We start from the raw sequence: 12,247 nt of genomic DNA, 5'->3' as shown, positions 1-12,247 counted from the left end.
TATCTTTTATCAGCCACCCCGAGAGGCCTCTTCCATCCCCATGGTTAGGCCGCTTGAGTTCTTCAGGGTGTAAGATGGCATCACTGGGGAGGGTGGGTTGTTGACTATGAGAGCTGCAGCTTGTAAAGCTTGATTTTTTTAAAATATATATTTATTTATTTGGCAGCTCTGGGTCTTATTTTCAGCATATAGCATTCTTTTTTTTCTTTTGTTGTGGCATATGGAGTCTTGAACTGCAGCATGTGAACTCTTAGTTGCAGCCATGTGGGATCCAGTTCCCTGACCAAGTATCGAACCTGGGCCCCCTGCACTGGGAACGTGGAGTCTTAGCCACTGGGCCAAGTCCCAACGGACGTCCCAGCCTGGCTGTTCTTGGGCTGTTGCCTCACCAGCCTTGTTGACCAGGGTTTTTCCTCCTGTAAGGGTTGTGTGGCCCCTTTGGTGACCCCTGCAGTGAATGACTGCAACCTCCTTTGGAAGCTGAACCACTTCTAAGAGTTCTAGAATTTTCGCCTGGTGTCTTACAGGGGGCCCTTTGGCTATTCGTAATCCCCTTCCTTTCCATATGGCAGCTTGGACATGAAGCACCAGGAATCCATTCTTGGAATCAGTGTATATATTGATTCGTAATCTCTTTCTTAACTGGAGTCCTCAGGTCAAGGTGATCAATTTGGTCTTTGGGGCAGAAATGTGAGAGGGTAGAACTCCAGACTCAACAACTGTCTGCATGCTGACTATGGCATGCTGGTCTTTCTTACCCCTTCTTGTATGAAACTGCTTCCCTCAGTGAACCGTTCTGCATTGGGATTGATCAGGGGCTCATCCTTGAGGTTGGGTCTTCTGGAGTAAACTTGTTCAGTAGGCTTCACACAGGAGTGAACAAGGGACCCTGGGGGTGAGGGGGGTCAGGCATTAGAGGGGCTGGGTTCAGGTCTTGACAAAGCCTAAGATTTAAGCCTGGGGCATCAAGTAGGAGGACTTGGCGATGTGATGACAATTACATGGAAAAAGTTCTCTTCAGGTTGTGGCCTTTATGATGATTAGCATAATACAGTTGAATCAATGGGGCAAATCAGCCGGGGACTCAGGGTAACACTGGCTTAGCCAAAAAGTTCATTCTGTTTTTTTCTGTACCATCTTATGGAGAAACCTCAATGAATTTTTTGGCCAACCCGGTAGAGGTCTTGATATCCTTGTATGTGAAACAGAGACGACACCCGACCTGCTGACAAAATTGGCAGGTGGGCTTGAGGACCGGTAGACAGCCTAAGAAGTGGGGATGGGGGTGAGAAAAGGAGGAGACTCCACTCTTAACCAGCTGTGCTCTATTTATCCACTATTTTCCATGACAAAATTCTGTGCATTTTCGTGTCACAGAATAAAAATTCAGTCATGTTAATCAAGTTCCAAGTTCTATGGCCAACCTCCTGCCCCAGGATGCCTCAAACATTTTGGCACCTGGATTAGTTCCAAAAGCCCATCTGGGTACAGTCCCCTCCCTGACCTGCATCTGAAAAGGCAGCGGATGGGCACAGACGTGGACCCAAGGGGTTTAGATTAGGTTTCCCTCTTCTCTTTGCTCTTTGATGACCCCTCTCCTCTTTTGGCCTCCGCAACCGTTCCTTAAGCAGCATCTCCCCTTCCAAGGTGCCCCGCAGCCTTCAGGCTGATGCCCTGCAGGAGGCAGAGAACACAGAGGTAGGGCTTCCTGGCTACATGGGCCTCTGAGAGCCGGAGGCCTGCAGAGTCTCGGATGGGCCCAAGCCTGCAGCTGCAGTGTTCCAAACAGCCCCCTGGAATAGGTTCTTTCAGCTTCAAGGAGAGGTCAGCATTTTGATCTCATGTTTTCACACGTCTTAAATGGATTTCAGAGGCACTGGCGCGGCCTCTGCTCCGCTCTTTAAACAATGTGGTGAAGCCGCTGTAGCGTAGCTAGAGGCTGCATTCCTCCTGCATTGTGATGTGGTTTTTGGAAGTCATGCATGCAGTTAGCTAAACCAAACTAAGCTGCTTCATTAATGGGAGCAAACTCAAGAGGGAAATTGTGAATAGAAACGAGGCAAGTTTGCTTTCCACCCCTAATTCAAAAAGCCAGATAATTAAGTGGGCGGAGAAAGGAAGTGTCCCTTCTGATTCCAAGAGCTGACTCTCTCTCTCTCTCCTTTTCCTTTCTTTAGGGTGTGTGTGTGTGTGTGTGTGTGTGTGTTGGGGGCGGGGGGCCTCCTTAGTGGCTCAGTAGTAAAGAATCCACCTGACAATGCAGGAGATGCAGGTTCGATCCCCAGGTCAGGAAGATCCCCTGGAGAAGGGAATGGCAACCCACTTCGGTATTCTTGCCTTAAGAATCCCATGGACAGAGGAGCCTGGTGGGCTACAGTCCATGAGGTAGCAAAGAGCTGGATGTGACTGAGCGAGTAAACAGCAACAATTTGGGGGCCACGGGGGTGGGTATTCAGGGAAGCTCTTGAAGAAGGTCTATGGATCCTCTAAGGACCCTGGATCCACCGAGTAAGCTTTTTCCCTATCATACAGAGAACATGTTTCCCGTCCCGTTCAGCTTCCTTGTGTCTCGGTTCTCTTCTATCTGGTCCTCAAATACAGCTCCAAATCCTAACCTCTCTGTGGACTCGCCACCCGCCCCTCCTTCGGTATTCCACCTCCGAGCCTAGGTTCTAGGTTCTGAACTCAGGGGCCCCTGCGCCTCCCACCCGTACATGCAGATAGCACATTCTCTTTCCTTTTCCTTCTCCTCCCAGGGATAGAAAGAGCCCCTCCTCTTTGCAAAGTCGTTTCCTCTACTGTGTCCTGGATCTCATCATGAGCTTGCTTCACGGTTCCCGCAGCTGCCATAACTCAAGTGTAATGAACACATCCCAATCACTCGAACTCCAAAAAGAAGGCTTCCCTCCAACCTCCCTCGACAGCTCGCATCCTCACTCTTGCCTGCTTGCTTCCGCCCGTACGCATCTCAACACAGTCATCTACCCCGCTTGCCACAGCCACACATGCCCACCGCCACAACCACTGCCAGTTCTTCTGGCTTCTGCTCCCCCATTCCCCAGCTGGCCAGCACGGCTGTCTAACCTTCAGACCCAGTAGACCTCCCCATCCATTTTCTATTCAGCTCTGGACAAGACAGGAGGAGGATGGCCAAAGTGAGCTCTTAAGGAGCGGGAGGGCTGGGGTTGGTTCTCTGACGCTTTCTCCCCTAGAGCCTAGAGTTTCAGACAAAGACATTTTTCATCTACCAAGCCGCATATTTTTACTTAGATATTTAAAAAAGCAATCTCAGGCTCTGAAGGAAAACGTAACATTGATGCCAAATCAGATGAGAGCTAACACTTGGTATCAACAGGAATATATTTGAATTTAAAAAGGCTAGCTGCATCTGACAGCAATGTGTCTCTGAGACTTTTGTCAGAGTTGGGGGTGGGGAAGAAAGGCGAAGACTCTCCAATAAATGTTTATTAGACAGGGGACAGGTGATAAGTAGTGTGACCGTCCATGACCTGAAGGAATTCAGGGAAAGCTTCACATCAGAAGTTACACTTAGGCTGAATCATAAAGGGATAGGTAATTTCCAGTAAAGAAAAGTTCAATACTGAAGGCAGAGGGAAGGCTATGTGCTGGGCAGGATTTTTGGAGAAAAAACTGACCCTTCCAGGAAATGATGAGCACAATACTTTGAAAGATCTAATAGTCCCTACCATCTAGTATTGTCCCCTATTAGACCCTTTGGCCCTGAAATTTGGATAGTTACAAAGAAACAGCATATCCTGTAGGAATCTTTGTTATGCCTAGGGATGAAGACTCACCAAATGCATGTGCGCTTAGTCACTCAGTCATGTCTGATTCTGCGACCCCATGGACTGTAGCCCACCAGGCTCCACTCCATGGTTCTCCAGGCAAGAATACTGGAGTGGGTTGCCATTCCCTTCTCCAGGGGATCTTTCCCGGGTTCCAACCTGGGTCTGCTGCATTGCAGGCAGATTCTTTACTGTCTCAGCCAACTGAGTAACCAATTCCTCATATGCCTCCCTAAACCAAATTGTGTGCTTTTGAATATAGACAACGTATTCAGTCAAAGCTATCTTTCCCCTCAAGTTGCCAGCAGCCACAGAGGTGGGGGCAAAGCCTTCCCAACAGGAGCCTAACAGTCCTGCGAGTCCTAACATCTTCAGTGGTAGGCATTTCTCTTACACTGCATCTCTGTCCTCGCCATTTGTGAGCTCTTGGAAGACAAGTGCCACGACTGTTTTGTTTGTTGTTACCCAGTGGCTAGCACCAAACATTTGCTCAAAAATACTGGTGAAGTGCATCGGTGATGGGACCAGCATCCCATGCTTTCCTTCTTTTAAAAAAATATTTGACCACCCTTGGTCTTAGTTATGGCATGTAAACTTTAGCAGCATGTGGGATCTAGTTCCTTGACCAGGGGCCCCCTGCATTAGGAGCATGGAGTCTTAGCCACTGGACAACCAGGGAAGTCCCTATTCTGTGCTTCCCAGTCAATAAATAGACGGTGTCTGTCTTCCCTTCTGTTTCCAAAGGAACACTTCTGTAAGTTCCTGATTACTGTAGAGGTTGCCAGCTTGAGTCTTTCCTGGGCATGCTGGTAGACAAACTGCACACTTTCTAGCCCCTTTGGTAGGTGGGGCTGGTTGTATGACCAGGGCTAGCCCAGGAAGCAAGACTGGAAGTGTGAGCTACTTCCTGGGTGAGGCATTTGAGTGGGGAGACCACCTCCAAGCTCTCAGCAATGACTCCAGGATTCATGGGTTGAGATGGTAGCAACATCAGATGGAGGAGCTTGAAATTCCTGGGACACTAGATGGAAAGGCATTCCCACTGACTCTCACTGGAAATTGGTGTTAAAAACTAACTTAACTAACTCTATAGAGCTAAGCAGTTGTCTTGTTACAGGCCCTACCATGATTAATTTTTCAGTATATTCCAGTTCCCTCTACATAAAACCAAGTGGGAGTATGGATTAGACATGAACTTAATAAAAACAATGTTCATTAAATATTTGATGGAGGCCACGAATGGGCTTCCCTCATAGCTCAGTTGGTAAAGAATCCACCTGCAATGCAGGAGACCCCAGTTTGATTCCTGGGTCAGTAAGATCCCCTGGAGAAGGGATAGACTACCCACTCCAGTATTCTTGAGCTTCCCTTGTGGCTCAGCTGGTAAAGAATTTGCCTGCAATGTGGGAGACCTGGGTTTGATCCCTGGGTTGGGAAGATCCCCTGGTGAAGGGAAAGGCTACACAGTATTCTGGCCTGGAGAATTCCGTGGACTATACAGTCTGTGGGGTCACAAAGGGTCGGATGTGACTTTCACTTTCACAAAAGGAATAGCTATGTTTTACAATGAACAAGTCCATTACATCACTTTCTCTCCTGTAGGAAAACACATAGAAGAAACTTTTTTACCTGAAATCCTAGAAAAGGTTGAATGTTTCTTGAACACTCAATAATAAGTTACTGAAACTGCTTTTGAATTAACCTTTTATGCCATGCCTCCCAGGAAGCTCAGAGCCAAGTACATAGCATATGTATGGTCTCATGGAGTACATTTTTGCCAATTCTCTACTATGGTTTTGCTATTCAGTCATTTCTCCTGTGGGTCTTGATTTACCTGTTTTCTTTAATTGGATTTTATGCACTCTTGTAAGTCTCCTAAAATCTTTGTGAAGATGATAAAGAAGGAAGGGTGAAAATCAAGTTTCCAATGGGCTCTGGATGTAAGCCGTTCTTAACACTGATGAAGGCAGATTGTGTACAACAGCTTTGAGATTAGAAATCAGTGCTGTTTTTAATTTACTCTTCTAGGTTTCATGACTATTAATTTTTCCTTTGATTTATAACAGGGTAGCTCAAAGAATAAGTTAATGATGATAATTACTGGTGCGGGATGCATCGTAAGAGAGTTTGTGGCAATGGTTGCGACTTGCAGTTACATGAAAATAACCGTGCTCATGGGTTCAGGGTCCCCAGATGATGTTCAGTCACTGGCATTTTTTCCTTCTGAAGGTTCATACACCACTTGATTCACACTTTTTTATTTTTGGCCATGCCGTGCAGTTTGTGGGCGCTCTTAGCTCCCCAATCAGGGATCAAACGTATGCGCCCACGCCCCCTGCAACGGGAGCTTGGAGTCTTTATCACTGGACTGCCAGGGAAGTCCCTGATTCCCATTTTTGACAGAAAATATTCCCTTCATAAAATGCCCCCAGTTGGTTATAAATATCTGATGCAGAAATGTTAACATTTTAAAATCCCAGCTCATACCTCACCTTAAAGTCACCTTTGCTTTTCATAAAGGCTTAGATTCAATGGTTTGAAATAGCTCTCATGCACATGTATTGAAAAAGCAATGCTATATAATTTCTACATTTCATACGTGTAGTCATATCTGTAAATGATTTACAACAGATGCACATAGACACATGTGAAAAAAATTCTTTATTAATTTCTCACATTTCATTACAAAATGTATGTTGCAAACAACTTGAATAACCTACTTGTGTGTTTTTTGTTGTTTTTTTTAAACCCTTGGCTTCAAGAACTCAGGATCTCCCTATCTTTTATCAAGTTTTGGGAAACACTGATTATTGGAGTCAATAGGTTATCATTTTGCTATTTATTTTCTTCTCTCAAGCTCTGAAAAAAAATGTCCTCTGTATAAATTAAACAAAAAAAATGTTGTAAATTCTATGTCATTACAGTCAACAGAATTATAATAATGCATCCAAAATGTGCGGCCACAAAATATCAGGTATATGTTTGAAAAAAGAAAAAAAAATGACATTCTAGCCTTGTTAAAAGGATAATGGTCCCATATTTTTATTAACAGGTTAGCAAAACAAAATCCAATGGATTACAATATTTACATGTTATTTGAAAAATAAAGTAGTGATAAAAGCATGTCACAATTATTTTCTTTTTTTCCTTTTTTCTTTCCTTTTTTCTTCCTTTTTTTTTTTTTTTTTTGCTTTTTTGGTAACCATTACAAACACCCAATCCAGGTATGGAACTGTTTAGCACATTTGAAATGAGGCCAATTAAAAACAAATATGGACACAAAATGAATCTTTGTCTAGATAGTTCACACTTTCCCCATATTCTGGTTTTCCACATGATGGCCCCCATCCCTAAAAAAAAAAAACTTAAATTAAAACAAACACCCACAAATAAAAATTCTTAACAGCAAGAAAATAAAAGAAGAACATGCTTTTCAAGTAAGCACTTATTCCACAAATGCAATATCTTTCCATGGATTTTATTTGAAGCTGTGTGGGACACTGTCATCTCAGCAATTCCCTTCCCTTTCTCCCCCCTCCCCCAACCCTTCCAAGTTAAAAAAAACAAAACAAAACAAAAAATCATGAAAACCAAAGGACTTGCACACACACACATGTCCACACACACATCCAAGCTCTCTCACACACAGGCTTCTAAAACCTAGGATTCAAGGCAAGTTCTACTTTTTTGGAACGAAATCCTTTGTTCACAATCAGAACGTATTATAAATGTAGACTTAGATTTCGTCTAAGCTGCTCCCTCCTGAAAAAGCTAATATGGGGAAACAGAGCAGCTGGCAGCTAGATTAAAAAAAAAAAAACAAAAAGTAGTTCTCCAGGCTCCTTGTAGGATATAAGTATTTCTTGAACACTCTCACCAAAGGGATGGGATTTGACACATCCCCTTGTCCTGAAAAATAAATGAGAATCCCCTCCCCCCCAAAAAAACCCCACAATGCAAACAAAAACAGAACACAGATTTAGAAATCACACACATAAGCCAGCCCATCCTAACAGAGATTATTTGTGTGAGACGGATAATGTGTATATTTGACAGCAACGAAAGGGTGAAGAGGACTTCCTCGTCTGGCCCACAAGCTGCATAGAGGTGCCGAAAAGTTTGGTTCTTTAGTTAAATTAAAAAAACGTTAACTTCTTTGTTATTTCCATGTTTAAAATAAAAACATACCTATTCACAAAAAACTAAATCTCCCTTGCCCCCAAATCAAAACAAAATAACAACACACACACAAAAAACAATTTATATGAAAACTGAATTGTGCTGTGTTTGTAACACTCAAACTGATAGAAAATAAACATGTGGCAAACAAAACTCCAAAGTCACCTTAAAATTAGCTCACATGAAATCTACCAAATTCTAAATTATAGTTGAACACTAATAAACAGCTTACCTGGAATAAAGGATGACAATTCACAAACATTTATCTAATAATTAAAGTCTGTTTCTTTTTTTTGTCTTGTTTTTTACTAAAATAATTAAAAAAATCACAGTATTTTAAGAAATAAAACCCACGTGGGGATTTTAAGCACAATTTGTGTTCCTTTCTTTAAAACTCTTTTTTTTTTTTCTCCATTCACCATCTTGCCCAGCAGTTCTCTCTACATTTAACCACAATGACGACAGGTAGTACTGACAAATGCAGAGAATTCCCTTGGTTAAGTTTGAGGTACTAGGAAACAGGTGACTGTTTTATGCAAAGCAGTTTTTTTTTTTTGTTTTCTGTTTTTTTGTTTTGTTTTGTTTTTGTTTTTTTTCTGTTTGTTTTTTCCCAAAGCGGCTGCAGTTAGGTCTTGAAAAAGCTTAAGGTATTAAAACTAGAAAAACGCACCAAAAGTTGTGCGTCAAAAAGTTGTTCCCCTAAGAGAAGTCTTCTACTGTCACGGAGCTTCTGTTTCCACATACTGTCCAAGACCACCATAATGCACAGGTGTGCAAGGGAGGTGCTTCCGGTGCTTCCGCAACAAACGAAACTTCCACGATGAAGATCCGGAAGGAAAGGTGTAGTGATGGAAAAGGAGCCACATATTCCAACCATTTAAATAACTTTAATTTACATACTCACTCACACAGGTACCAGTGCTTTGAAAATAGATTGTTCAGTCCTAAAAAGCAGCTTTGTTCTGTCTTCTCTTTTCTGTCCCCCCCTTCTCAGCCCAAGCCGGCCCTCCCACTTTTCTTTTTCATCATGGTTCAAGTAAGGGGTGATTAAGAATTTCACCAAACGCTTATTCTTTTTTGGCCTCTGCATTCTCCAGGAGAGATTTGTCAGCAGCTACGACACAGATGGCTACTGGTTCGTCCTTTAAGGAAAAGTCTATCCCGATTGTTTCATCATCTTCCTTTTCCTCTATAGAGGGCATCTTAATACTGTCCTCCATGTTGCCCTTCAGGTGGATTTCTTCTCGGCTCACCTGCTTGGTGTCATTCAATGCCCTGGGAAAACATTCATGGGGAGTGACAGGTGAGTACATGTATTTTTTCCTAGTTAAAAAAAAATTCACCTCCTTATGTCTCTGATCCTAAAAAGGTCTTGGAAGTCTTACAAGTGCCACAGACAAATTGACTGGACTGTGGGTGATTTATCCCTGCTACCTGTTATACTTAGCTCATATATTTCTGGTTATCTTATTAAAAATCTGAATCTATAAAAATGAAAAGAAAGTGAAAACGTTGGTCGCTTAGTCGTGTCTGATTCTCTGCGACCTTGTGGACTGTAGCCTGCCAGGCTCCTCTGTCCATGGGATTCTCCAGGCAAGAATACTGGAGTGGGTTGCCATTTCCTTCTCCAGGGGATCTTCCCAACCCAGGGATCAAACCTGGGTCTCCTGCATTGCAGACGGAGGATTCTTTAACATCTGAGCCAGCAGGGAAGCCCTATCCATTATACTATGTTTTGATTACATCATTCTTTGCTTCTAGAGCGACATAATGATCTTATGTTCCCTCCTATACTGGGAACAACACAGTCATAAGTGGTCATAGCAAGAACTGTCATGCTCAGATCCATCAGAGGAACCTAGAAAATGCAGATTTGCTATACCTATCAGGACTGAAAGCACAACTCGGGTATTAAAGAGTTAATGGAAAGACCCATAGAAAGGAACAAAAAGCAAGAACCTGGAGATGAGACCCATGTCTCATCCCAGTTATATTCTGGGAAGCTTAGTTACATTCTCTGAAGTCTAGATACTACCTATTTCTGGGCATTTTCTGTTTAAGGGACCAACTCCTAGGCTATCCCAGCGTCTGCTGGCCTGGAAGTGCCTTGTCTAGGGGGACAGTGCTACGTTCAAGGGTCTTACGAGTGTTCTGCAGGTGTGCTCCCACCTACCTGGGAGGCAGGCAGAAGCGGGCTCTGTCCCCGAGGCAGAGCATTGAAGGCACCAAGAGGTGCGTGGGAAGGTTCAAGGCCACTCGGGGAGTGAGTCATCACAGAGGCAGGAACAGAAGCCAGATCTCTGGACCCCGGTCCACGCTCTACAGAGAACGTCATGCTAACGAAAGCTGAAGGGACACGGGCTGGAGAGAGCGCTATACACGAGGGCTTGAGCGGGATCTGTCATTCGTAAAGACGATCTCTCCTCCTGTGACTCGTGTCTGGGTGACCATTTTAAAAACCAGCGGAAAGGGAGAAACCCAGTTCGTGACCAACTGCCTCTCCTCCCGGACCCGGAAGTGTGACACACAGGGGTCTACGTATTGTCAGGAGCCACCGCCACCTCGCACGATGAGCGAAGGCCTTCACGGGACTTACATGCCGTGTCTCAGCACGTGCCTTTCCCACTCAGAGCCCTGGGAAAACGCCCGTCCGCAAAATTCACATGGAAAACGCTTCTCAGTGTTGATAGCAGCCCCGTGGTCAGAAAACCTCAAGAGATCTGTGAGGAGAAAGCAGGCGTATTACCTGTGAGCTGGAGGGGCAGAAGAGAAGTCAATATTCATTAGGAGCCTCCTCCCATTTCCAGATTCCTTACTCTTTCTCCTGCTGGCCTTTCACCAAAGGATTGTTTCTTGAAACTCTCGAGAACTGTTCCCAGGCCCTAGGCATCCCCACCTCTCTTCGCCTCCCAACTGTTTCTGTCACCAATAACCCGAGTTTGTCTTGCCTTAAGAACCCCTTCTGTTCATTCCAATGGCGTCTGAGCATTTTCTTCTATCAAATCTCTCTCTCCTGTAGTGCTCTGTCTCGGTGCCTCATAGTTCAGCACCTATTCATTTTCTATTTAACACAGTTTTTCTCCACTCACTAACAAGAACACAGGCTCCGGAAAGCACCAAGGCCAGGTTATGTTGTAGGAAGACCTCAAGGTGTCCACACGTTCCAGGGAAAGCTGAGGGCTCACCACTTGTGGTCCTCTGCCACGGGTATCTTAATCTACACCTCCCAGGGTGGCTGCAAGCCCTAAACGAGGCCCAAAAGCAGAGAACCGAGCAGGAACACGGGGGGAGACGGGAATGTGAAAGCATGTCCTCAGCTAGTAAGGGGTTCTGGCCAGCTGCCCTCCATCGGTGTATTCTTGAACATGGGGATGTGCAGATGCCTTTCTGGACAGGTCTGTTGTAATCAAGTGGTGACTATCGTTTTACTTCCTCCCCGGCCCTGAGGGGCCTGCTAAATGGGGACTGACTGGCTCATTGTTTGGAGGCCCCGCCTCCTGGCAAACTCAAAGACGAGAGCTTATATGGCCTTTGTGTTATCCTGGGTCCCAAGCCCATATGTCTTTCATTATAGCAGAGAGGGCCAGATCTTCACATGGGTAATAAGCAGCAGGACCTAGACGGCTCTGCAGCCATGCCAGAGAGTGAGGGCTCACAAACGCTGCTCATCTCTGCCCCTCTGATCACCGTGTGCCTGGGCTCAAGAGGTGTTACAGGAAGGTGTCTCCTGGTTGAAATACTCCATCTAATAAAAAAAAATCCTCAGGATGATGTTAACAGGCTAGGTGTCTCTGAGCTGCCTTCATCTGCAGCACAAAAAGCACTGTGAATGGGGCCAGTTCTAACAAAAGATGAAACATTTTCTCACAAATTAAGAAGATCACCACACAAGCCATTAAAAATAATTGCACAGACTATCTTCCTTGATTCTTTTCATTGGAAATGAGACAGCACCATCTGCTCTGCGCATTAATTCCTTAGCAGGGATTATCTTGGGCAAGAAATCAACAGAATGCCTTCCTGACTCCTCCCAACTGCATAATGAGAGGGGGTGGGGAGGACACTGCTTGGGCGCATTTTGATTTCTTCATGCCTGGTTTCTTCCCGTTCAAAGTCCCTCCAAGCTGCCTTCTGAGGCAGGACCTGCCTTGTGGCCATGGTCAGGTCTCTCCTGGATTCTCGTGGTGGGAAGGCACGCTGGACACAGGGTAGCTCCAAGGACATGAGCCCCCCGAATGGAGCGCCTGACGAGGGTCTCTGCT

General features: G+C 44.8%; 1 protein-coding gene across 7 annotated transcripts in view; it reads right to left on the bottom strand.

Moving 5' to 3' along the window:
• Window positions 1-6,448: 6,448 nt before the first annotated feature.
• ZNF462 (zinc finger protein 462) overlaps window positions 6,449-12,247 on the bottom strand; it is a 156,432-nt gene continuing 150,633 nt past the window's right edge. For all 7 annotated transcript variants that reach the window (XM_025282178.3, XM_025282175.3, XM_025282182.3 and 4 more), the window contains exons 12-13: window positions 10,582-10,705; window positions 6,449-9,260 (exon numbers count right to left, since the gene is read on the bottom strand). In XM_025282178.3, coding sequence (XP_025137963.2) covers window positions 9,053-9,260; window positions 10,582-10,705 — 332 coding nt within the window. In that variant the 3' untranslated portion in view covers window positions 6,449-9,052. The remainder of the gene's footprint in view (window positions 9,261-10,581; window positions 10,706-12,247) is intronic.

The sequence above is a fragment of the Bubalus bubalis genome, chromosome 3, assembly GCF_019923935.1.
Source record: "Bubalus bubalis isolate 160015118507 breed Murrah chromosome 3, NDDB_SH_1, whole genome shotgun sequence".
NCBI lineage: Eukaryota > Metazoa > Chordata > Mammalia > Artiodactyla > Bovidae > Bubalus > Bubalus bubalis.
Note: the sequence above shows the minus strand (reverse complement) of the source record. Positions and strands in the feature narration are given on the sequence as shown.